This window comes from Scatophagus argus, chromosome 2 (assembly GCF_020382885.2).
Source record: "Scatophagus argus isolate fScaArg1 chromosome 2, fScaArg1.pri, whole genome shotgun sequence".
Lineage (NCBI taxonomy): Eukaryota > Metazoa > Chordata > Actinopteri > Scatophagidae > Scatophagus > Scatophagus argus.
In genome coordinates, this window is record NC_058494.1 from 12,773,482 (window position 1) to 12,798,208 (window position 24,727).

The 24,727-nt window shown below is 40.7% G+C and overlaps 2 protein-coding genes across 4 annotated transcripts; both read right to left on the reverse strand.

The window, feature by feature from the left end:
- Positions 1–737: 737 nt before the first annotated feature.
- On the reverse strand, positions 738–7,025 carry si:dkey-45d16.4. 2 transcript variants are annotated; one of them, XM_046410404.1, is made up of 7 exons: positions 6,853–7,025; positions 5,986–6,108; positions 5,494–5,635; positions 5,294–5,402; positions 4,134–4,224; positions 2,383–2,568; positions 738–1,786 (listed from the first exon to the last, which is right to left on the reverse strand). In XM_046410404.1, the coding sequence occupies exons 1-7, from the start codon at positions 6,917–6,919 to the stop codon at positions 1,659–1,661; spliced, it is 846 nt and encodes a 281-aa protein (XP_046266360.1). In that variant the 5' UTR covers positions 6,920–7,025; the 3' UTR covers positions 738–1,658. The 2 variants fall into 2 exon arrangements, with proteins under 2 accessions (XP_046266360.1, XP_046266352.1); XM_046410396.1 differs by having other exon boundaries at positions 2,383–2,571.
- Positions 7,026–12,210: 5,185 nt separating this feature from the next.
- On the reverse strand, positions 12,211–24,621 carry LOC124070505 (bMERB domain-containing protein 1-like). 2 transcript variants are annotated; one of them, XM_046410466.1, is made up of 6 exons: positions 24,274–24,621; positions 19,740–19,860; positions 18,037–18,110; positions 17,321–17,435; positions 15,768–15,838; positions 12,211–15,269 (listed from the first exon to the last, which is right to left on the reverse strand). In XM_046410466.1, exons 1-6 carry the CDS (start codon positions 24,350–24,352, stop codon positions 15,157–15,159), a joined length of 573 nt encoding a protein of 190 aa, XP_046266422.1. In that variant the 5' UTR covers positions 24,353–24,621; the 3' UTR covers positions 12,211–15,156. The 2 variants fall into 2 exon arrangements, with proteins under 2 accessions (XP_046266422.1, XP_046266431.1); XM_046410475.1 differs by lacking the exon at positions 24,274–24,621 and adding an exon at positions 21,209–22,034.
- Between the last annotated feature and the right edge of the window lie 106 nt (positions 24,622–24,727).

The following is a 24,727-nucleotide window of genomic DNA, read 5'->3' on the forward strand; positions in this document are numbered from 1 at the left end:
CGTCCAAAAAATGTGGTTCTAAAGTATTTTTTAAAGACGCTCATTTTTTTACTAAAGTGGAAATAATAGTGTAAATACTGCGTTACAAGTAAATCCTGCTTTCAGCTCTATCTCAGACAAAATATATAAGTATTATCAGCAAAATAACAAAAGTGAAATGTTTATTATTTATTATTAGCCTATATACTAAATAGGCCTATTACATACTGCAGCTATCACGTTATTGGAACAAAGTAGTCATGACTATTAATAAAAGATTCACCAAACAGTAAAGCCATTTCTAGAGCACAGACAGTGCTGAAAGCAAACTGGAGTCATGTGAAGTCACATCCTGCAGTAAGCTGAATGTAGATGGTGATGATCACTATGAATCCACACAAACTTGCTTACAATTGTTTTATTTTGAGAATAGAATTTATCAACTTTTTGGGTAAACAAATATGTTTTACATGCTTCATTTTCTATATGTAGGCTATGCTGTGGGACTTAATAGGAAAAATAGCATTTTAATTCAAAACAACTATATACAGGAGTAGCAACTGCCATGTAATAAAAGACATATAATTTAATCATTCGTGGGCAGAAAAAAGGCCCTGCAAATCATGGGAATGTTTAATTCAAGCGCTCCTTTCATAAATTCTAAATCTTTATTGCATGTAATGTAATATGGTTATTTTACCAATGACAGTTAAGTTACGGTTTAAACTGAGGGTGTCAACAAAATTTTGACTAATAATTGTCTTATAGAAAAAGAAAAGCAGCACAACGTAGGAGTGACACTTAATCGCCATAATTGTTTCCGTATAATCTATGAAATACGGACACTCACTTTATGGCCCGTATTAGTGGCCAGTGTACAGTGGATTCACAGTCAGGAAAATGTACTCATATCTGAATCAAAATGTCAAAAATAAAGTGGCTGAAAAAAAGCATGTCATCAATGTGTTTTCTACAGTTTTCTTGTTTTCATAAAACTTTTCATAAAACTGCACCTCAACTTAAATACACAGTTCTTTGCATCCTTGAACCACAATGAATGGCGTCTCTTACCCAGGGAAGGGAGCTCATGAGCACACACTGCTGTTGGTGTTGCATGAGGAAATGCATTTATTTTCTCTCATGCAACAGACCAGCACGGCACACCTGTCTACTGCCAGCCAGTTTTGGCTTCATGCGTCACCATACCAAGAAATGAAGACGCCGCAGCCTTTTCGGCATTTCACTGCAGAGGTGACACTCCACTAATTACTAACAGCGCTAGCAAATCCCCATGTAGACTGCAGGATCTGTGTTAGCAGCAGTAGGGGTCAGTTTTGTGCAGCTGATATAGGTAAATATCGCAACTTTTAAGTACCGTCAGCAGTTCTACGCCTTACTTGGTACTTACTCGGCAAAAGGTCGGCAAAAAGTAACTGCAAGCCCTGCACTACTTCAGTCCATTTCAGGCCCTCAGTGTTCATCTCCTGGATCGGCTTTTGCTTGGTTATTTTGCCAGATCAATGACATGCATGTAATCAACCAACAATCACTGATCTTTTCACTTCCTGTTACCTTGGTTTCCTTCCTATTTTTAGAGGCGCTAACCACGTTTCCCCCTCATATTTCATGCTTTAACTTTTCGTTTTTGAAGATGATGCAGGTGATACTGTTCTTCTCTGTCAGCCTTTCAGCACCTTCTCTTTTAGCAGGTCCAAAATGACCTGCCTCTCTTGGCTCTCCAGCTCAAATCTCCGTTCCCTCTCTTTTCTCTCAGCTCCCAGACGTTCCCTCTCCAGAGCGATCTTACCTAAGATTTAAAAAACAGAAATGAAATCTATAATTTATTGATAGCAGCAGCATTGATAGCAGTTGGCACATGCAGTCATTATTCCCTCACTTATTTTGAGATTGGTTTAAAGTTTTTAACTGACATTTACAACAGCACGTCAAGTCTCTTGTATTTTCATAAAAGACTGATATGTGCCATGTTCATTCTTAGCATAAGGCCTTCTATTTCCTTGTGTTGTTTTTATTTAGCCTGGTTCCAGAGCTCTGAATTGCTGCCCATATGTCAGATTTTTCAAATGAAATTCAGGTGATTATCATTCTAACTCCAATTCAAACTATGTGAGAATTTTGTGTAGGATGAATGAATAGATGATGAACGGTTGCACCCTTAAAATCAAAAATCTGTCAGGACTCAATGCCCATGTTAGAGACAGTTAATGTTCTGATGACTTGATCTGCAACAGCTAACACCAGCGACAAACTGTGGTTCTGAAACTGTTGAAAATCCACTTTGCAAGGCAGAAACATCCACACAAAATGACACTTACAATGTAGGTTAGGTTTAATGTTTTTATCCCCTTAATTGGTTGAATTTCAAATCTCTGAAAAACTTACTCCTCTGAACCTCGAGCTCCTCCCGGCGCAGAGCGAGCTCCTCCTCTCGCAGTCTTTGCTCTGCCTCTGAGCGTTTCTCCAGGAAACTGAGAATTTCAGAGTAGGTCTGGCAGCAGCACTGGCATGGCCGCTTGGCCATAGGCGCTGCTGAAATCTCTGCCATCCCTTCATGGTCCTCTTCTGGGTCTGCTGTGACAGAAATCATGTAAAAATGTGCAGATTTGAAGGGAAAAGTCAGCTACACACTAGAGTAAATACTTGCTTACACAGGCACTGCAGTTTGAAACTGAGGCAGGATTGGAGTTGAGGGATTATGCCCCACCAAAGTCTCTATATCGAGTCGGAAAGACTCACTTCTATGTAAACTGCTATCTCTCAGGAGGTATCACTCATTTCTGACCAAAGGGACTCAGCAGGTCCAAGAGAACCAGAAACACATAATTTTAATCAAGGTAACGGTGAGTGGCATTTGGTCGCCTGTCGCTATGAATTCTTGGAGAGTAAAACTTCATCATAACCTCATCTGTGATCATTTCTGCCTGAGTCACATCATATAGATCCTCTTTGGCAATGGTGGTTGTTTAAGAATGAAATCAATGACTTCCATGATCCCACACTATTCCACTACCTCATCAAACTACTTCCTTTGTTTTCATTTCAAAAAGTGTATACGGTGCGTTCAAGTTAAAATCACAAAACAACAGACTGGCAATGGGCGTGATAGAGCATTCCTCCCTCCAAATGCTCTTTGAGAGGACTATAGTTACAAAGGCTTGCAAAAATATCTCTGACCTCTCCCATTTCCTGTATTCAGAACACAAACTGCTTCCAGCAGGTAGACAGACATCACAAGGTTCTACCTGAATAGAAAATAGGAATAGAAAAAAGAAAACTTCTTTATCCCTCAATCAGTGAATTTCCTGAAATTAGAACATCAGGAGGGTGTGAAATGAGGTTGCGGTGCTGCGTGTATTTGAATCTACTCATGTCTGCGCTCGTCTGTGCTATGCATTTTATGTTGTATGCATTTCTATGTGACAGTGTTTATGCCAAATTAAAAGCTCTCGCCCGGGGAAGAATAAAGTAATCTTGACTCTTGACTTCAAAGGGCAGAAACTGCTGCAAATCCAAGCCGAGTACAGCCTTTGTTCTCCAGAATAGCAAAACAAAATACCAGCTACATTTCAAGACCGCAGTGGGTTAATGTTTGACATTGAAAAGATTTTGAATTCTCAAAGTTCGTTTTATTAGCTGATTCATTTCTTCTGATCAGACACTTCAATTGTAATAACTGCAAAAGATGATAAGAAGTGAATTTATGTTAAATGTGCAATAAACAAAGGTTAAACTTTGAACTAACAAAGTTGCCATCATTTTAATGTTGGCCTGCTGCCATGGCAACCCAAAGACAGTGGGGCAAAATGGATGAATTAATGGAAATGATCAAATCTCTTCAAATCTCAGCTTATAGTAAAAGAGATATTATCCATGCTGCTAGTTGGACTGCATTATCAGTGTCTTGAAACATGAGGTGTTAATAAATCATGCAGTGTGTGTAAAACCAGTTTGTACCACACCCTAAATTCTTGGAAGTGTCTTTTAGAACAACCACATTATACACTGAGTTATATTCCATAATCAATCAAACTCGCCTGTCACAGACTGCAGTGACTGAGAAGGAATGACCCAGGTTGACTCATGACTATATTTTCTGCTGACTATGTGCTGTGGGTATCTGGATGTGTTTTTACCTGCAGTGGGTGTTAGTGTGATGTTGATGTTGGGTTTGTCCTGCTCTGGTAGATTTATTTCTTCGATAGCTCGCTTTCTCAGGTCATCCTCCTGGAAAAATGAGGGCGAGAATAGTTATCATGCTTACAACCTTAAGAACAAAGAAAATGAGAAGAGTAACTATTTTCGTAACTGCGACCAACAGTGGCAGTAGAAGTTGTTATAGTAATAGTGAGAGTAGTAACAGGAACAGCAGTCGCAGCAGCAGCAAGACAGCAGGTTTACTTGTGAATGAATGCCACCATGAGGGAGAAGGGCGAAGTGACAAAGTAGCTGGAGAGAACACTAAAGCATGGATGCGGACTTGGACATCCAGTTTGTCTTCTCATAAACCATTGTTGAGTGAGATAAAAGAAAGTGCTGTATCGAGTGCCGTGTGAGATTGTGGGCATACTCACAATAATAACTACATGTGAAATTAATTTCAATTTTGAATGCTGACCACATCATTGATACCCAACCAGGGTGTCCAAGAACCACGAAATGTTCATTCAACCACGTTATCAACCAGGGCTAAAATTCACAAGTTGCTAAGCTACCTGCCAGATGACCTCATGTATGTTTTAGCTCTCATTGCTTTAGTCTAATTCTATTGTACTGAAACGTGTTATTCTGTAAGTCGCAAAAAAAAAAACTGTGGGAGAAGGTTTAATCGGTTTCACAGTTTCTGAGCAAAACAGAATGATGGGCTTCATAATTCCTGCCAGCTCTGCACATTTCTGCTCAGTTGGGCCAACAGAAATACTAAAACTAGTACTACTACTACTGCTACTGCGACTACTAATAATAACAATACTAATAATAACAATGGCTGGTCCTTAAAAAGTTTGGAACTATACAATAATCTATGGTTTTCATATTCATATAATTTTTAACATTAACTGTTTAGCTTAAATGTGAGAAATCACACACTTTAATCCATGACCAACAAGAGTTTGTGTTAGTCTGATGTGCTGCTGTTGACAATGTATTGTAGGTTGGAGCTGTGTGGCAGAAGCTGTAACTTATACAGTCAATCTGACCCTCTAAACCAGCACAACAGTACTAAATCTGTGAAAATACATATCTTTTCCTGATATCACCTGCTCTCCTCTGCTAATTCAACACCGCAGACCCCCACCTGGTACTTTGTGTTTTCCCCACCAGCCAGGAGCCCCTTCTCAGCCTCCAGCTCCAAAACCTCATGGAGCAGATCCTCCTTTTGGGCATACAACCTCTCTGTTCCGAATCTGAGCAAACAAAACAACATATTAAACTCAGGGAACAGTACAGTCAGCCTTTAATTTCTCCTGAAATGTGCTTCCTAGCCAATGAACCAACCTTCGCAAACTGGGAAAGTCTTGTTTCTTGTAGTAGTCCAGCAGCAGCATGGTCCTCTCCCTGCACCTCCTGGCATCCACCTCAAAGTTTTCATCTTGGAGGGCTGCGGTGATGATCTCCCCTACGCGGGCCCAGATTCGCCCTGATAATGATGAATGAGTTCACTCACGTTTGCATTGTAAATTCTGTAGTCACGCTCGTGAAAACACAGGGATGTCCACGTGGAGAGGACATGTCTCTTTTTCAAAGCACATCATGTTTTCCCTTTCATCACAGGACTCTTCTTTTTCCTTTAAGATTTACTGATTTGATCTACAAAGAATACCCTTACTTTGTGATACAACAGCAGACTGCAAAGTTGTTTTTTTGGGTTTAGTTTTTCTTGGATTAAACATGATTGTACAGTAGCTCCACTGCACATATTCTGACAATTATTGCTCTTTATCTGACATGCAGGAGCTGCAGCTCTCTGCGTTTAAAAGCAGAACTAACCTGGCTCTTTGGAGGCGAAGGGGTTCTGGGCGATAACTTCCCGCAGAAGGATGATGTCATGCCGCGCTGAAAAACGCACCTGACGCTTCCGTGGGGTTGTGGAAGGACCAGCGATGGAAAAACCTGAAGTTGGGAACAGAATGGAACTGATACAGCCTAGAAATATGTTAAAAGATAGTGAAGTGAGGCAGGACGATGTGTCTCAGTATTGCTCTGACCTGTGACCTTCATGAAAAGCAAATAAATACATATCCCATAAATGCATTAAAATAGTAATCATTATCATGACTAGCATTTGAAATTCAAGTCCAACTTGGACATTTCAAGGCTAACCCCCAATGTAACCTAGGAAACCCGGTGTCTTTATTGGACCAAAACCATTACATGTCCTGGAGCAAAGTCTACAAGTATTAAACTGATCTCTGTGTTAGATGAGTTTGGGGTCTTTTATGATTGTAGTCGCAAATACTTTTACTCAGTGGCTTCTTTTACAATCACTGTCTACTGTAATTACGTGTTATCATTATGCATGAAACTAAAAAGAAATGATGGGTGGCGTGTTTTTGATGCGAGGAGATGACAGAAGCAGAACTGCTGTTTGACAGGTGACAGCAGCTCTGTCACAGCGGTCCAAGAGCAAGCAGTCGGTAGCCCGCAGCTACTAACCCGCACAGAAACGAGACAAATAGCCTGTAAAGCACTGGTAGAACCAACAGAGGCTGCAGCACGTTCAAAGACGAATCTATGCGTCAGATGAGGAGGAGGAGGAGGAGCACGGATCGAGAAGAGCACCAAAAAGCCGTTTAGGAGATATTAACATGAGTGGTTAAAAGGCGCCTTAGACGTGCAGGTGGTAATGTATCTCACCGTTGTTGATCGGTACTTCCACCACCACCCGGTCCATGTTTCTGTTTGGTGCATCCGGGAACCGCATGACGCGCGCTGTACACGTCCACTCACCAGTACAGGTTCCCAACTGACGTGTAACTCAACTTGGCGGAGAGTCAGAATCTGGCAAAGCGGAGGTACACGCTACACTTTTAATTGCGCTTGCTTTAAATGACCACAAGAGGGAGCCAGAGAACTTCTATTTAATATTGCTGCTCAGAGCGCTCACAGCCCACAGCCACTATAGCAGGGACACAATCACAAAGCAGTCTTTCCAAAGCACGCTGCAATTCTGGTCCATCCGCTACATTTCAGAGGAAAATGTTTTTACTGGGAAGTTTACAGCAAATTAATTTGATCTTTTATGTTTCATTTTTCATGATATAATATTTCGTGGTTGCAGCTTCTTAAATGTGATCATTTCTTGTTTTTCCTTTAAAGTATTTGAATAATTTTAAGGTTTCAACAATCACTGTGAAAATCTAACCTTGGACATTGATAGCATTTCTCTTTATTTTCCGAATATTTATAAAATGAAACAAACAATCATTGGGAAAAGTGCTTTCATATGAATGCATAAGTAGTAACAAGGATTGTTACCATGGTCCATTGTCCTGATTTTACAGCATACTTGTAAGTGACAATTTCAGTATAGTCCTATCACTTCCAAAAGCTTATTTTTAGTGTGGTGTTAGTATTGCATACCTCCACCACTGTTAGTAGCATCTAGTTCTTAATTATTTTTTTCTCCAGTCCTCCAAACAAAGAAATTTGAGTTAATTCCACCATTGTGCTTTTTGTTATAAGTGAAAATGCATAACCAGCACAAATGATTTGTGACTGTCATCACAAGCCACAGCCATCAGTAACAAGTCAAGCTTTGACTCCCCTTACAGCACCTCAGATAAAACTTTGGTTGTTTATCCAAAGCTATGACAGGGATGCACTTTTCTTATTGTGTGTGTGGTGTCTTGCAAACTGCATTATTCCCAATGGTGTGGTCAAATGGCTGGGCTACATACAACCAAAGGGAAAAAAACATAGAGAATAACATTGACATCAGTTACTTGGTGAGATAAAGATGACTGATAACCCTGACATGGCTAAAAACTTCATAACAATTTCTAATATTTGTACATGTAAGAGCCAGATATCCATTTGTCTCTGTGTCTATGTTTGCTGTTGTACACTTTTTGCACACTGGGTGGCAGTTACCTTTCATGGGACTGCATTTAAAGAGGAAGTGTAATGCAGCCAGATGTGTTACATGCCAGGTGGCAGTGAACGGTTAAACCAAAGGCTACAGTTACTGGAAGTGAGGAAATCAGTCTAATAATTTTTGCTACCTGTGTTTTTGAAAATGAGCAGCATAAATGCAACCTTTAGAGTTTGTATCTAATAGAAAAATCACATCTGAACTGCCAGTATTTCCTTTATATTTATCACTATGTGGTTCAAACTGGCTTCAAAGACACTTGTGAGCAGTGTTAGAAGTTTGTAAGTGAGCATTATGTGTTCCCTAAAAACCTCATTTGTGTGATAAACTTCTCAGCTTCACACTGAAAAAGACTCGTGTTAAATGCCTGGAATGCCATTGACATCCTCTGCTTTCTGCACCTATTGATCTTCTCAAGCCAACGAGGAGTTACTTTCAGCTCCCCATCTTTCATGCACTTGCCAAGGTGTTAATGAAATGCTGTGCTCCGATTGCTGCGGAGGGCTGAGGTGTGGATATGGGGTGTGTTATTTGGGCTGTTTGTTTTGTTGTGGAATATACTGCTCATGCACTATACAGTATATGCAGCACAGTATATGCAGCTCAGAAGAAAGGGAACAAGCATTATCAATGAACAGACTCTGCCTGTTGTAAATGGCTTGTAGGCTAATAAATGCTGCAGAGGTGTGTAATAGTAATGACTGAAAAGCTTCTTAGCACCTTCATGTTCACAAAACTGTACTGACTTTGCTTTTGTGCAATGTGATGATGCAACAAAATAAAAAAAACACTTCATTGTATTTAGCTTATTATTTTTTTCATTCATAACGTGTACCACATCCATAATGTGTCTTCTGCCGTGGCTGAACGTGACATGCTGCATCCTTACATTCTGCGCTGCATTAATTGTTGGTGATTCTGCGGCCATGTAATGTCAAACGCACCAAAGCAACATAAGATGTGATGAATGGCAATACAAAATAACCTTCAGTTCTTACAGCAGGCAATCGTAAGTGAAGGCTGCAAAATCGGGAGTCAGATTATTTCTTTATTTAATTTATAAAGAAGCGCAAGGAGAAACACATAAGCAAAGATGATGTGCCAATGTTTCTAATGATGATAGCACTCTGGTCATGAAACAAAGCACAGAGGCCTTCAGGTGCTCACACACTCACACTCTGTCTTTGCTACTTTGGCATTTTTCTGAGCAGACCCACATTTTCCTGACGTTGCTGCTGACATAATGAGAGGGAGATAAGCAGGGAAGCAGACCCAGGACCTGGCAACTAGCTGCATGGTAATCATTTGATTATTTGGTTTAAAATGCTGCAGGAGTCTTTTAAGGATACATTGGGATGGAGGACAGGAATGGAAACAGAGAGAGAGAGAGAGAGAGAGAGCATGGAGGGATGAACGTCAGGGATGAGTCAGAGAGTTTTTGTTGGGGGGTTAAGAGGGAGGAAATCAGTTTTGTTTCCTGAATTGGTGACTTTGGGGCAGAGTTAATGGAACGTGGCAACCTTCCAAGTACAGGCACTAGTACTGCCCACGCTCTCATTACCGGTGACTGTTATGTTGAGAGTTGCTGTTATTTAGAAACCCCTTGACTGAAGAGAGAGACACAGGATGTGAATGAGAGACAGCAGGAAATGTAGTTTGTTGATTTAAAACAGAACCACACGAGAGATGGAAAGTGGCAAGAAAAAATGTGGAAGGTGGATCAAATCCCTTTTATTGAATGCGATCATCAGCAGCAGCAGCTGCTGCGCACTTGAGAGCACAAATCATCACTGTGGATGTGTGCATGCAAGAATAGAGAGCGGGCGGGCTCCAGCTGCCTACACACCAGCAGCCGGTCTCCTCAGTGCTCAGATGTCACTGGATTGTTAATTAGCCAGGACACACAGTCCTGGTCCTGCTAGGATCAAAGAGGTTTTCCAGTAAGTGCTTCGAAACGGATCGACCTCCTCAAGATCAACATGAGGAGTTTTTCCTCAGCAATCTGAAGGCATCAAATGGCCCCTTCCCCACTCTTTTGCAGAGTTGGAAAAAGCACATTTCTGCCCCTGCTGATTTCTGTGTGCTGTATCCACTCAGTTGTTGATGTCGCTCAGTTGTAGTTTGTTGAAGAGAAAACTACACTGTGGCATACTCACTTGTTTTGTTGTTGTTGTTTTTTTTTTTTTTTTGGTGATTTACAGTCAGTTTCCAGTTTATTAGGTGTAGCTAAAACTATTGCTGCCTAAAACAACAGTCGTGCAATAAATCCTCCCTCCATGTAGGTCATAATGTTCTGTTTTGGTTGAAAGTGATTTAGAGAGACGTTGATTTAAGTTTATTAAAGGTTTATGGTGTGTATGGTTTGGAAAACAAGTGAAAACTAGGCCATGCAACAAAATCTTTGATCAGAACCGCCTGATTTTACAGTTTGATCTGAGTTTTATGAGGCTCAGTTTCAAAGCAGGACACAAAATGGCGGCCGACTCCTCGTAAACTTTCAATTTAGAGCTAAACAATACACTAAAATATGGTTATATGTTTAAATATGAAACATTTTAAGCAAGACACATGTTATGTAGTATAGTATGTAGTATAAGACATATTTGATCAGCATTGCCTAATTTTACAGTTTGATCTGTCTTAAGCAGTGTGTATTTAGATGCAATTTCTTTTTCTTTTTTTATTCCGGATGTTCGAATCAGCACACTCTACCCAGTTGATGGAAACAGAGTGTAACGAGTTGACAGTTCAGTCTGTTATCAGGCAGCAAAACATAACACAATACATGTTATGCTTTCTCATCTTGCCTTGGATACTGCAAGCACAAACTTGCACCACTTCTTCCTAAGTGTAAGAACATTAGAAAACAGTATTAGAAAACAGATAAAAAATTAGAAGTATTTCTAGTGACAATGGATGACATATCAAATCGTTTGTTCCTGAGCCTCAACTGCTACGTGAGTAGGTGACAAATAATAATGTGGTTATTGTGTGATCATGTGTACAGTTTCTGGTTCTTGATTCATATTTTGAGCTTGCAGTATCCATGGCAATGAGAGGCGTGAGAAGGTGTTTATTTGCCCTTCTTATTCAGTGTTGCTCTTGAAAAGTCACACAGACATACTGATTATTTTAGACAGTCTTACGTAAAACTATAGTCTCAGGGCTGGGTTTCCAATTTTGCATTCAGCAAGTGTCTCCTTGAAGGACAGTTCAGCAGACGAAGAGGATGTTTTCTCACATGCAGCTTCCTCTTATTACATCCAGTTAGAAAAATAATCCTTTCAAACCATTAAAGCACCCTGCTGCTCCTGAGAAGTCTCAGTTAAATTCAACATCAAAGATAAAATGTGAGCTTTAAATTCAGTTTTGAAAAAAATAAAACAACCATTTCTGTTCTTTCTCTTATCTGTATGGCCAGAAACTTGCATCAGTTACTTTGTTAATATCCCTGAAAGCTGACAACTGACAGCTTTCTCACTACAAGCTGAGAACACATTCACAAAAGTTTTGAGGCTTGTGTATTGATATATCATGTCCAAATTATAGGAGAAGGATGGGAAAAATCAAAAATCTGTCATTTCAGCAAAAGATCACAAAAAATCTACATTAAAGGCACAATGGCTAGTACCAGCAGGTGATTTGTTTAGCATAGCATCAAGACAGGAAACAGGGGGAAACAACAATCCTGTTTGCCTTCCAGCACTTTTAAAGCTTGTAATATGTTGCATCTGATCATAACCCGTGACACAAACACAAATGTAAAATATGCTGGAAATATTTCTTCCAAAAAAGCAGCAACAGCCGAAGATGTATTAGAAGGACTGGATACTAGATCCACTTGAAAGGTTTTCTTCTAGCTTCTGGGTTTGCTTGTATGTTGTGTTGCCCACCCATTTTGTTGCCACATATTGATCACCTATCTAACTCTCAGCACTACGCGATAACATTTTTTTTCACTTTAAAATACATAAGTGTGCAACTAACTTTCAAATTTTGTGTCTAAAAACAAGAGCACTGATTTAAACACATTTGACTGCCCACATGTGAGAAGAATAAGAATATGCATAACTGTAATAAAGAGGCTCAGTGTTGACATAAGATTTCATTTATTACATTTTCAGGAAACCTGCACGCTGAACATGGGAAACAGCTCTTTATAGTCTTTCTCCAGCAGTTTTACAACACATGCAGACTCGCATTAGAATTCAGCAGGACTTATTAGCGAGCAAAACCGAACGAAACAAGAAGCGACTAGAGACACAAAGCAGTGACAGCCAACGTACTTCTCGTTATCGCCCTCATGTTCCCAGGCAAGCATACATGCACAGGTACACTTACTGCATGCATACACACACATTTTCTTTCTCATTCATTTCTCCCACATATGTGCAACCCCATTTATGCTGTCCAGTCCTATGCACAGTGAGCTGCCCTCGCAGGAACTCACAATGTTTTCACTAAGGATGACTCATACTGACAGATTAGGAACCACTGCCCTCCACACACTCCCCCACGCTCCTTCTCGCTTTCTCTTCATCTCCCCTGCTTCAGCCTCTTCAGCCTTTTCTCTCCCTCTCCTGTGACACTGTGTCTCTCCTAAGAGGCTATGTGGCCTCCTCCAAGTCACTTAAGAGTCTTCCTCAGGAAGTTCTTGAATCCTCTCTTGAGAATTCAAGAACTCCATCCATTCTCTAGCAGAGCACAGCTAGAGGATGGATGGAGTGAACAGCTGGTCTTATGTCAAAATGTGAAGAAATGTGAAATGTAAAAGAGAAACATGCCACACACTCAAAGTTCCAACTCAAAAATAATTAGTGGTTTAGATGAAGGATTTTATCGAGGCAAAGAGTTGTATTTACTCACTGTGAACTGATTATTTGGCCTCAGATGATAGATTTTGTCATTCCAAAGTATTTGTAAGTTAGCACCTTTTAATCTAATCATTAGTACAGCAGTTATGTTATGGAAAATTCATCACATTAAAAAAAAATAATGTGATTTTTTTCCCTTTTTTCCCCCATGTTTCTTACATACAGCCTTTCAAGCCTTACTGGTTCACATTTAATTCCCCCGTGAGCTTCATATGACAGCAGCAGACTTGGTTGCTGGGTGATGTGTGACCAAAAGGCTCTATAACAGTGTTGAGACTGAATATCAACAGATCCAGATACTGAGCAAAAGAGACAGCTGTGTCAATCCCAAGGGCTAGTTGGGGGGAAGTGTTAATGAGACAATGAGGATAATGTATAATATGTAATGATTAAAAGAGACTTAGAAGAAAGATTTATCTAAAAGCTGTGTATCTCCAGCGTGTCTACTTTCCAGTCAGGCACGACAGCCTTGTGTTTTAGTTAATCCCCAAGCAATTGTTAGTTTATCTAAAAGGCCACTAAAGGGACTCAGTTGCTTATATATGTTTGCTTTTTTTTCAATACTAAGTAGACTATTATCTCCAGTCTGAAAAAATAACCACAATTACAACAGCACCATTACTCTGTCTCCTGTTTACCTTTCATTCAGTAACCATGATATCTACAGTATTTGCTTTTGTCACATCCGTGAAGTCTCACCTCGCCATCTCATTGTAAAGATATGGGCTATACAAGGTTGCTATGGTGACAGTTCTTCTTGGCAACACAGAGATGTGCTCAGTAGTGTGATTGGCCATCCCTGTGGCCAATGTAAAGGACATGGAATCACCCTCTATAGGTACGCTACATACCATAGTATATGATAAAATAAACAGTGGTGTTTATTCCTACTGTTAGTGGGCTGAAGAGGTTTTATATGAAAGATAAAGTACCCACTCAAATCCTTTCAAGTGTACCTCAGTGATGTGTGATGACTGTCTTTAGTGATCTGCAGTGTGACCTTTGTGCTGACTGACTTAACTTGTATATAACTGATACCAGTGGATTAACAATGACTCATTCAGGTGCAAGCAGCCTGTATGTACTGATACTGCACTTCAGTATGATCCTGTGCACACACAGTACCACATGTACGCTCATGTACTGTACGTGTCCCCACACAGCTCTGCAGTCACTGTCTTTTCATACTGCTGTCAACTCCTTGCTGTACGATCTGTTCTCATAGGAAATGCATAATGAAATACTGAAGCAGGGTGACTGCTCAGTCTTGTCAAAAAGTGAAACACTGCGACTGGTGAGGATTAGCAGAGAGAAAAAAAACCCTCAAAATTTGTGAGATGTTCCTCAGTGTTTCTTTGCAATTAAGACAAACAGAAAGAGCACCGTAAACCGCAATGCACGATATGTACGTTTTATATCATCACTGATGGAGAAACACTGAAACAAACAAAAAAGCAATTAAGTCAGTTAACTATTGTTAAAGATGAATTGAGCATGATGAGACGTCCATTCTTTCTTCAAAAACCACCAAATTTTCCAACCAGCACTTTTCAAAAGGTCATACTAGTTTGGATCTGGAGTCAACTTCATCCTTGCAGAGCTCCTGATTAATGTCAGTTTCATTAGCATTATCTCCTTAATGCTGATTATTAAGTTCCTGCAGTGCGTCTAGACCAACCCTGCTGACTCCTGCAAATAGCTACTTTCTTTTTAATAAGTGAGATCCCAGCTATCATAGTTCAGTTAAGTTTTTAAAATATAAATCTGTAGGCGTGTCAGTCCAGTTAACGTGAACACTATACATGCCTGGCTTGTGCTTTGCTGTTTCTGTCCTTCAAATGCTGTGCTGTCTGTCTGAAAAGAGAAATAAATGTACCACATTTGGTAGTTCCCTTAGGAAACTGTACATCAGATGAATTTGGTTGAGCAGTGACGATTAAAAATGAAAACAGGAGAGGACAGACATCAAAGAGACAAAATTGATCCAACGCTAGACAAATTTGAGTCTTGGCATGGAAAACACCACACGATCTTTGCAACATCCTTTGTTCTCCCTTTGAGAAATTCTCAACCAAAGTGCTCCATCCTTGCTTCAAAGTCTTTCTCGGACTGAAAAGCTGAAACTGGAAAAAATAACTCCCTTGGAAATGGCCATTTAGGTTTGTGGCCCTTGTGCCCCATTCAGGCTGCAGGCTACATGATGGAGCACGTGAAGCCACAGCACTCCTTCAGCAGGGTGAGGCCTGTCTTGGTGAGGGGAGACGAGGTCTGCTGAGCCCTGGAGGGAACCCGTCTGCTTGGTACACCTGAAACACAGAAAACTGGAATTACCGCCTCATGGCCTCCAAACGCTAATCAAGTTGCACGTTACTTGACATATATTAGTCACTACAGTCTGTCAAAGACTCATATAGCATCTGGAATGACTCGCAGAGAGCTTTATCACATGGTACAACCACAGTCACCTGAAGAGCTAGGAGACTACAGTGCTTCAAATATGGATGTTGCTGCAAAGAGGCTACAAATTCTAAAACGTGGATGCTTCTTCAACCCAGCTTTTTTTTGTTTTCTTTTCAGACAGATCTAATGCACAGCCTCAGTACTCTCTATTTGATTTTACAGTGAATCAATAGCTGTTAAGCTTCATCAAAGCCCTCAGGTGGAAATCACCTCGAATAATAAAAATATTTGGAAGGGGAAACATATTTACTACTGCCTGTTTCCTCCTCAGTTCTAAAATCTCACTATTATTTGTTGATACTCTGATGGGGTATGGCTTTACAGCTCCTGTTCCGCTTAATTACCTGTCTTCTTCATATTTCTTGGGAATTTGGACTTCAGAAAATCTGCCATTTCTTTATCTTCTTCGTTCTCCCTGTAGAAATTGAGAAAGACTTATATAAAGCACATGCAAATACATGAATTCATAAAGCACTTGGACCATAACTTAAAGTCTTCCAATCTGATAATTACTTGTATTCCCTTGCAAGGTTCTATACCACTAAAAATAATATATTACTTTGAAAATGAAAACTAAAATGTAAAAACTCCTGGAAGAATTTTCTGGTGAAGGACAAGAAAAAATAAAGAGACTTGAAAAAAAGGAAAAAATAAAGAGACTTGTGCTCTATATTTATGAGCATAGACAGCATGGCCTTAAGCTCTGTCGGAGCCTCTCCTCTGTGTGATCCATTAGCACACTGTTGGTCTCCTGCTTCCTGCCTCTCACCTTCCCAGCAGCCTTTTCACAGCATGCTGTCAGCTGCTAACACAAAGTGTTGATCCCATAAACTAACAGGGTTTGATTCTGCCTGAGAGTTTGTTTATTAATACAGCAGCATCCCAAAACAGGTTTACTAAGTGCTTTATTTGGTTAAAACAAACAACAGGAGCTGTGAAAGTTTAAAAACAAAGAAACAGTAAGAATAACAACCATCAATGAAACAATTAAATAAAATAAAATTAGAAATTAAACATAGGAAACAGTAGTGAAACATGACAAGGAAATAATTATCTTTCGTCTTTTTCGTAAACGTCTCAAAAACAACTCAGAGAGAGCAGCTACATCCATTGTTGGAGTCCTCCATAATGCAGAAGGAGTACATTAAATGACATCCCTATTTTTATGAAATGTGCAAGATAACCTGCTTTTCCTCTAATATATTGTAAAGTGCCCTGCAGCGTATAATAAGTGTGATGAAGGAGTAGCGTCAGATGGACCTGCTGTGGCTGGAGGGTTTGGACAGGATTTGGAGAGCCTCCCTTTCTCTTCTCCAGCATGAACAAAACAGCAACATCCAGCAGACCTTCAGACCTGCGAGGCTCGGCGCACCTGCAAACTGCTGAACAGGTGTTGTTTTTTTTGCTTGTTTGTTTGTTTTAACCAATGGCAGCTCATCTTGCAGCACTCACTGACACACGCTGACACATCTTTAATTGAAATGGCTCTCTGCTGCGCGCTCTGCGGGATCTTCCCTCACAGCACTGTGTCTTATGAAATGTTCCAGTGTTTTAATAGAGCACAATGGGGCAGCTTTGTGGATGATACTGAACTGAGACACAACATTCCCAGCAATAGACACTATAAGCTTCGCTCCAAACTGAGCCCTTAATGAACGATGCTCATGAAGTGGCATCATCAAAGATCTGCGATCTTGTACTTGGGTGAAGAATTCCCTGAAGCCTTTTCCGGGAGAGTGCACGAGTACTATGGGTGCACTGCATCTCTTTCTGCTAGATTTGTACGCTCAGTAGGATTTCATTTTTCTCATTTTCAATTATTCATTCACAGCCTATAGTGACAGACACCAAAGGACTCCTACCAAGCTGTAATGAAACCACAGAGGCGGAAACGCACCTCAGTCGTTCAAACTCCACATCGTCCACCAGGAAATCTCTGGTCTCGACCAGCTTGTGGATCTGCTGCAGCAGCTCTTCTTCCTTCTGCCGGTCTTCACTGGACTTGTCATTATCTGCAGCACGAAACATCCGTATATAGTGTTTGTTTGGTAAATATGATGATTAGTTTTCTTTGTGAGAGTTAGAGGAGAAAATCGATACCACTCGTGCTCTGAGCATTCAATATGAACCTGGAGCCCAGAAGGTGATCAGCTTAGCTTCAGCATCAACATGAAGACTGGAGGCTGGGGAAAACTGCTGTCTCTGTGCAGAATTCAAAAACACACGTACCATCACCTCCAAAACACGCTGCATCTTTTGAAAGGTGCTGTCGGACAGATAACCTGTTGATTATGATTTTTCACGGTTCTGATTTTACATTTCTGTTTGTGTGAGAATTAAACACATGAGACACAACATGTCAATTAAGGAGCATTGGAGGTGGAGGTAAGCAGATTTTTTTTAAGCTTGAAGATAGGCAAACTAGTTACTTTTTTTCAGTCTTTATGATAATCTAAGCTAGCATGAAGCTAAGTGTAACCATCCGCTGGTTCTAGTTTCATATTTAGCGTACAGTCATGACAGTGGCATCAATATCCTCAGCAAATTTTGAGTAAGAAAGCCATTAAACTTACCTCCCATCAAAAAAAAAATCATCAGCAATAAGGTTCCTACCTGGTATAGACACTAATTTGTGCAGCTCTTTCTTCAAACGAGTGATTTCCTTACAGAGCTGAATGTCATCCATCCTGTACGGGGACAAAAGCAGCATGCAAACACTTATTATCACTGCACATTTCACCTCACTTTCTACTTTAAAGGGTAGTGAGGAGTGCAATCTTGACTCCATTGTTTGAGAAAATGAAATTCACACAAAGGAAGCTTGATTTTGATCTTATAAGCTATTTCACACAGGAGATGACAGGATCTTTTCTGAGCAGAAATCCCTGTGACGTCCGCGATAGCTTTTAATCCGCGTCTGTCTTTATCACGCTCTTTCTCTCTCAATGACCCTTCAAGTCAGTGGATCATTGCTGACACTGAGGTGGGGGTGGAAGAGTCTCTGTGCCTTCCTCAGCTGACAGTTAGAGGCCCTCACGTGACGCCAGTATCACAGCAACTGAGCCTTTGTTAGAGACACACACATAAAGGCATTCACAGGTCAGACACAAAATCACCCACATGTTACACAGATTAATCAATGTCAGCAGAGCGAAGGCTTCGGGCCTCGTCTACCTGTCGTGGAAAGACGCTCCCCAAAGACATGTGCTGTAGGTGGAGAAATGGCCATGAGGTCAGGAATACAAAGTATTGGTTTTACTTTACTTACTAGAAGAGAACACAATTTGTTCAGTTATTTATTGACTGCTGGGGGGGGGGGTGACTCTTTATCTCCGTCCCCTCCTCTTCCTCTTCTCCTCTTCATTCCCCCTCTTCTTATCTGCTTGACTCGTGCTTTCTACTCCTCGCACGCCACTCCTTACATTTCCCCTGCTATCTGAGCAGTGTTACTGCCTGTCTCTCAGAGGAGAAGATGAATAAATATCCATGCATTAGCCTGCTTCTCAGAACCAAAGGTAACGCCATTGAAATTTTAATAAGCTTGGGATGTGATGGAGAGAAATGAGGGGAGAGAATAGAGGGCAATAGTGTGTCTCTGATACAAATGGGGGCTCTTGAATGTAAAACTGGTTTGAAATGAAACAGAAATGACTTGAACTACTTTGGGAAAAGCCAAAGCTTGAAGCTGGATGCACTTCTTCAGTGAGGTTAGCTTCTGTGTTATGGTTTGATTTTACTGAATCTATAGATTCGGGAAATGAAACTTTTTGGATAATTTCTGACTATTTCATCAATCAGTATATTGTTGTTTTAGGGATGGCAGTCTGTTGACTCATCACTTTGGTCCAGAGTGATACACTGTGACAATCTGGGATGAAATTTTGCACAAATATTCATAGTCACCAGATGACTCAGACGACTCCAGTGACTTTTAATCCAGGACCACCAACAAGAGAAAATTTCCTCTTGTCCAGCACATTAATCTTACCATGTGAACATGATAACATCAGCATGCTCATATGCAAATGTTAACATTAAGCTTAAAGAACACCTGAGGCTTAGTACAGCTTAAATTGATGATGAATGTGAAACCAAAGTGTCTTAAATAACCTCATCGCCATCAAGAACTTTGACATCAATCCATTCTGCACAGCCACGGATGATGACAAAGATTATAATTAAGGTATAAAAGCAAACCAGATCTGGGATGGGGTGGAAATTCCACATCCACACGTTTCACCTTACAACTATTTTCTGATTGGCACTGACCTTTGTGGACTCATCGATCAGGACATCAGTGTTGTTAAGCAACTCACATGTATCGGAGCTCTGACTCCCTCCTGACCAGGATGTCCCTGATCCTCTCAATCTTAAAAAGTTCCCCCTCAATGTCGTCCACAGTGATGGTGGAGTCCGCCATGGACACCACATCGTCTTCTAAGAGGGAGAAAGAGAGGGAGAGAGAAAGAGGGAGAAAATGTAACATGCCTGACACAAAAACAAAGTATGTTTAGATTCTTTTCTTTATTAAAGAGAATATACAGGGCTCAAGGACATCAACTGACAAATACTACAGAGACTCAGAGACTTCACACTCATGAGCTTTTTAAAATCATCCAATTAACCACTGGAGAACAACAACTGCATATGAATCTGCATTCTAAACTGTATAAACAGCTGCAGCCGATGTACTCAGCAGAGCAGAGCGTCACAGCCAAATTGCAATGTGTAATGTGTCTCTCCCTCTCTTTCACACACACATACACACACAAAATGATTAATGCCTTAAACCCTGGTTGGTGGTGGCAGCCCAGGACATTAAACTCCTCTCAGTATGGCTGTCAGATACACTGCAGTCCTGCCCAGTGCCTCACCCTGCTGTAGGGGGACAGTTCACAGTTCAGCCCAGCGTCAGTCTTTCTGCAAAAAATAATCCTCACACAGCACATACAGAGTCTAATTTTAAAATAACTAGAGCTGAAGTGGTTGGTCGAATCACCAATATATCAGCTGACAGAAAATTAATTGGCAACAATTCTGATACTCGATTTAAATGTTTTAGCCATTCCTTGTTTCTTGTTGCAGCTTCTCCAGTGTAATGTAAATTAAATCACACTGGGTTTTGGACTGTTGGTCTGACCAAACAAGACCTATGAAGGCATTACTTTGTGTTCTGGAGAACTTTTGGTGGACATTTTTTTACTATGTTCTGACAGTTTACAATCAAAAAATCAATCAATTAATTGAAAAAATTGAGAAGTTAATGCTAATGATGCTATTAATCAGTGGAAGTCCTACCAAAGCAGGATAATGGATAAGTTAGTGTTAATATTTAAGGCTTAACAGTGTGTCAGCATGAGCAAAAACAATCTTGCAGTTACAACATAAGAATGAAATCAAATTAGAAAAAAGTCTGTACAAACACTGAACAATGAGATAGTAGTAAGTAACTCCTGTAGAAACGTCCTCTCTCACACACATTTACTGAACAGAGGATGACTTGATGGCTGATTGGTAAACAGTAACACTGGACACAAAGCTGTGGTTAACTATGTCTCATTACAACAATATATGGGCTCCACTCCAAACTTTTATGAGGTAAAAAAAAAAAGAACACCAAAGCATTTCACGTGGCGTATGTAGTTAGTGGCTGAATTATTCACTGTGGGCAGCTGGATGACAATCGGACACTCCATCATATCAAACATTTCACTACAATCCACCTTCTAAAAGAGTAATTGCTTCATCTACGCACATTAAAATACATGCAATAGATTGAATTTACCTAAAGATCCAGATATGGTTGAACTTCTTGAAGATAGACAGTCAAAGACCTGTAGTGACAGTCGCAATTCTGCATCTGAAGGAAATCACTACTGCCTGCTCTGGAATAGTTCCATTAACAGTCTTGGATAACTGTCCCCTCCCCACAGAGAGCTGCACAACATGGGGGCTAAGACGGACATACCCAGGAAGATACAAATACCACCACTGACAGACAGTCCTACAGTCCTCCTGGGGCTCTTAAAGGCTCTTTATATAAACACACCATTACTTAGTAGAGCTCTAATATGTAATATCTCTATTGTTGTCACAATTAGCCCCGGGGAAGGTAGGAGCTGACTTTGTTCAAAGCAATGTGAAGAGGCATCTTCTGTCCAATCATGAAAAGAGGCGGAATAGAAGAGCATCACAATAACTCGAACTGGGATTGGATGATTTCGGGGTCATGGTAGTAGCACCGGGCTTGGTGATGATTTCTGGTCTAGGAGGACTCGTATCCCTGCTGGCTTTAAAGCTTTGTTTGGAGGCTTGCAACTGTAGTCTGCTTTGTGTGACAGACATAAAAGGGATCCAGATGTACAGACAGACATCTTCACACAGACACTCTGTACTCTGTTACTATGACAGATATGGCTGACGTCAGTGTAGTGTCAGGTGAATGAACTGGTGTAGCTAGCACTGAATTGTTCATGAGATTATAAGAATAAAAAGGTATTTTGAACACAGAAATATCTAAACCTTCCAATATTTTTGGAAAGTGTTAATTATAGTGAACTAATATCAATTTCTATGCATGCATTCTTTTTATTTAAAAAATGCTTACATCATAAATATGTGGCTCTTTTCAGATCTGTGCTCTGTGCTTTTCTGCTGGGACGAGTCTCTTTACGACATAGTGGGGATTCATTCACAGAGGCTTTTGCTGTCATGTGGTCGAGGAACATGTACGTGTCATAATACTTGTCCAAAACCGAATATGAGACTTTTATGAGACTTGATAAGCTAATGCAGAGAGTGAGTGAGTGAGAGAGAGAGAGAAAGAGAATTCATGCGTGTACCTGAGAGTAAGACTGAAAGTAAGACAGACAGAGCTACTCACTCTTTGCTTTGCCATCTCAAATAGCGCTGTATCACACTGCATACCATATTACAGGTGTGAGAATGCTGAGAAATCAGCCACAACATTGAAAGCACAGGACGGTTGAAGTGAATACATTAATCATCTGTTTACAATGCAATGTTCTGCGGGGAAACCTTGGGTTATGGCAGTCATGTGGATGTTTTTTGACCCACACCACCCACCTTAACATTGCAGACCTAATACAACCCGTCCTCCATGGCAACGTCTCTTCCCGTCAGCTGTCCACCCCAGCTGAACAATGTACCCTGTCACATTTGGAAAACAGCTCAGGAAAGTCTCAAGTACAACAACAAAGTCCTGTGGACTCCCCAGATCCCAACCCAATCGAGAATTGCCTGAACCCAAGGTTTCCCCACAGAACGTTGCAATGTAAACAGGTGCTTAATTTTATTTGCTTCACCTGTCAGTGATTTTAATGTTGTGGCTGACTGTTCATAACCCAGCTAAAAACTAAGACAAGTTTCAGTGGCTGACTGAAACACTGAACTGTGGTTTCTGGGTTCACATCTGTTGTTACAAAGGATGTTGTTTAGTGTCTTCTTACATCTTTAGAGACAACATGTTCCGCTGCAGAGGCTCTCAAGGACAGGTTATTATACCACTGAGCAGTTATGACTCATCACTAGACTTCTCTGAAATGTCCCCTCCTTCACACTTTCTTCCCTTTCTCACTCTCTCACAGCTATGCACCATCTCCCTTTGCTTTTCCTCATTTCACCCTATACCCCTAAATCTCCCCACCCAGCCCTGCCGCCTTGTCTTTGTCCCAAACCCCTCAAGATGTGAATTAATCAAGAGCTCAGTTTACAGTCCTTCCTCTGACTTTATCCCTCTCTTTTTTTACGCTGCCACGATGTGCTTTTCGCCTAATGAAGCAGAAGAGCGTACTGACAGACAGAGCGGCCAGATTAGGGACGTGGATGAAGAAAGAGGAGGAGGGGGGATGGAGAGAAGGGGTGAGATGAATAAAAGAAGAGTGAAATCTTCCAGTGTAGATGGAGTATCAACAGAGTCTGCACAACGTTCTAATCTTCCCACCTGACTGATCACATCACGCAAACCTCGACAACACAATGCTATTAAAAGCAACATTCACACATTTATAAATCAATCAGCACTGCAGAATTAGTCAAGTGAATAATATTAACCACCAGTTTTATAAGTGATCATCATTTAACTCATTGTTTTGTGTTAAATAAATGTCAAATTGGTTCCGGCTTCTCCAGTGTGAGGATTTGCTGGTTTTCTCCAGTCGTCTCTAGGAAGTTGTGATAGACAATTTTCTTTCATGTTCAACATAATATAGATCAAATGATTCATTGAGAAAACTAAGCTTTTATTAATAATGAAAAGTTATAAGTTGCAGGCCCTCGAGGAACATCATTACTGTATGGAGCACTGCAAAAGGCAATAAACAACTTCAGTGACTTCTGACCCAATAGTCTGTCGAACCCTGAGATGTCCTGCCTGGTCACAATGTTATTATTCATTAAAGATGCTGGCCATTGAGTAATGGACCTTTGCTTTTCTTTTACATACGGACACACATGTGCATACACACACACACACACACACACACACAGTAGAACAGACACCTGTGGATTCTTGACATTTTCAGAGCTGCTGCCTGCGCTGCAACTAGAAAAATACATTGATTGGTTCTATAAGATATAAATGACCTAAATCTATAAACTTTCCTGTTATTCATTTGGTGGAACCTTTAAAGCCTTACATGGGTAAGGTGAAGCCATAAATTATAAAATTAAGCACATAATTCCATTATAAATTCACTACACACTGTCACAAAGACACTGCATCCCTCCATAGCAATGTTATGGTAATGAGAACATTAGGCACATAAGAAGAACTGAGTGATATTTTTTAAACTCAGCCAACAGATGCAGAAGCAATGACACTACAGTGACCTGGTTTGCTGGTGTCTCTGGTCCATTCTGTGCGCCCCAGCGAACCATAATGATGAGGAGATCCTTGCTTCTTCTCCATCGGTGCAGCAGCTGCTCTTCTCCTTGCGCTTCCAGTTGGCAGTGGCTGGGAAACAGTTACAGGGGAGGGTCTTCTACTCTCAGCCTGCTGCTGTTTTTCATTGAGTCATCGCCAGTAATCATGGAGAGCGAGGTGTGTTCCTCACCAGCTCTGGCAGGTGCCAGTGTGTGTGCACCGCACAAGAAGCTCCCTGTGTCAACCAACTCTCAACCTTGTTACATAGTAACTAAAGAGCGCCATCTAATGGTCACTGGAGAGCTGCCTTCATGGTGTGTCAGGGCAAAGCTACTGAAAAACACGTTGTTTTATTCATCAGGTAGGGTCCTGCTTTTTTACTTAGAAAGAAAGTCTTGAGAGTCGAGCAGATCAGCACCG

Excerpts from the sequence above, each read along its gene's own strand:
- si:dkey-45d16.4 (XM_046410396.1), bottom strand. The coding sequence starts at position 6,919 with ATGCGGTTCCCGGATGCACCAAACAGAAACATGGACCGGGTGGTGGTG. Across the intron at positions 5,636-5,985 it reads CTTCGCCTCCAAAGAGCCAG|GGCGAATCTGGGCCCGCGTA; the intron begins GTTAGTTCTGCT and ends CATCATTATCAG. Across the intron at positions 1,787-2,382 it reads GGAGCTCGAGGTTCAGAGGA|GTAAGATCGCTCTGGAGAGG; the intron begins GTAAGTTTTTCA and ends TTTAAATCTTAG.
- LOC124070505 (XM_046410466.1), bottom strand. The coding sequence starts at position 24,352 with ATGGAGAAGAAGCAAGGATCTCCTCATCATTATGGTTCGCTGGGGCGC. Across the intron at positions 19,861-24,273 it reads CAGAGACACCAGCAAACCAG|AAGACGATGTGGTGTCCATG; the intron begins GTCACTGTAGTG and ends TCTCCCTCTTAG. Across the intron at positions 15,839-17,320 it reads GTGGAGTTTGAACGACTGAG|GGAGAACGAAGAAGATAAAG; the intron begins GTGCGTTTCCGC and ends CAATTTCTACAG.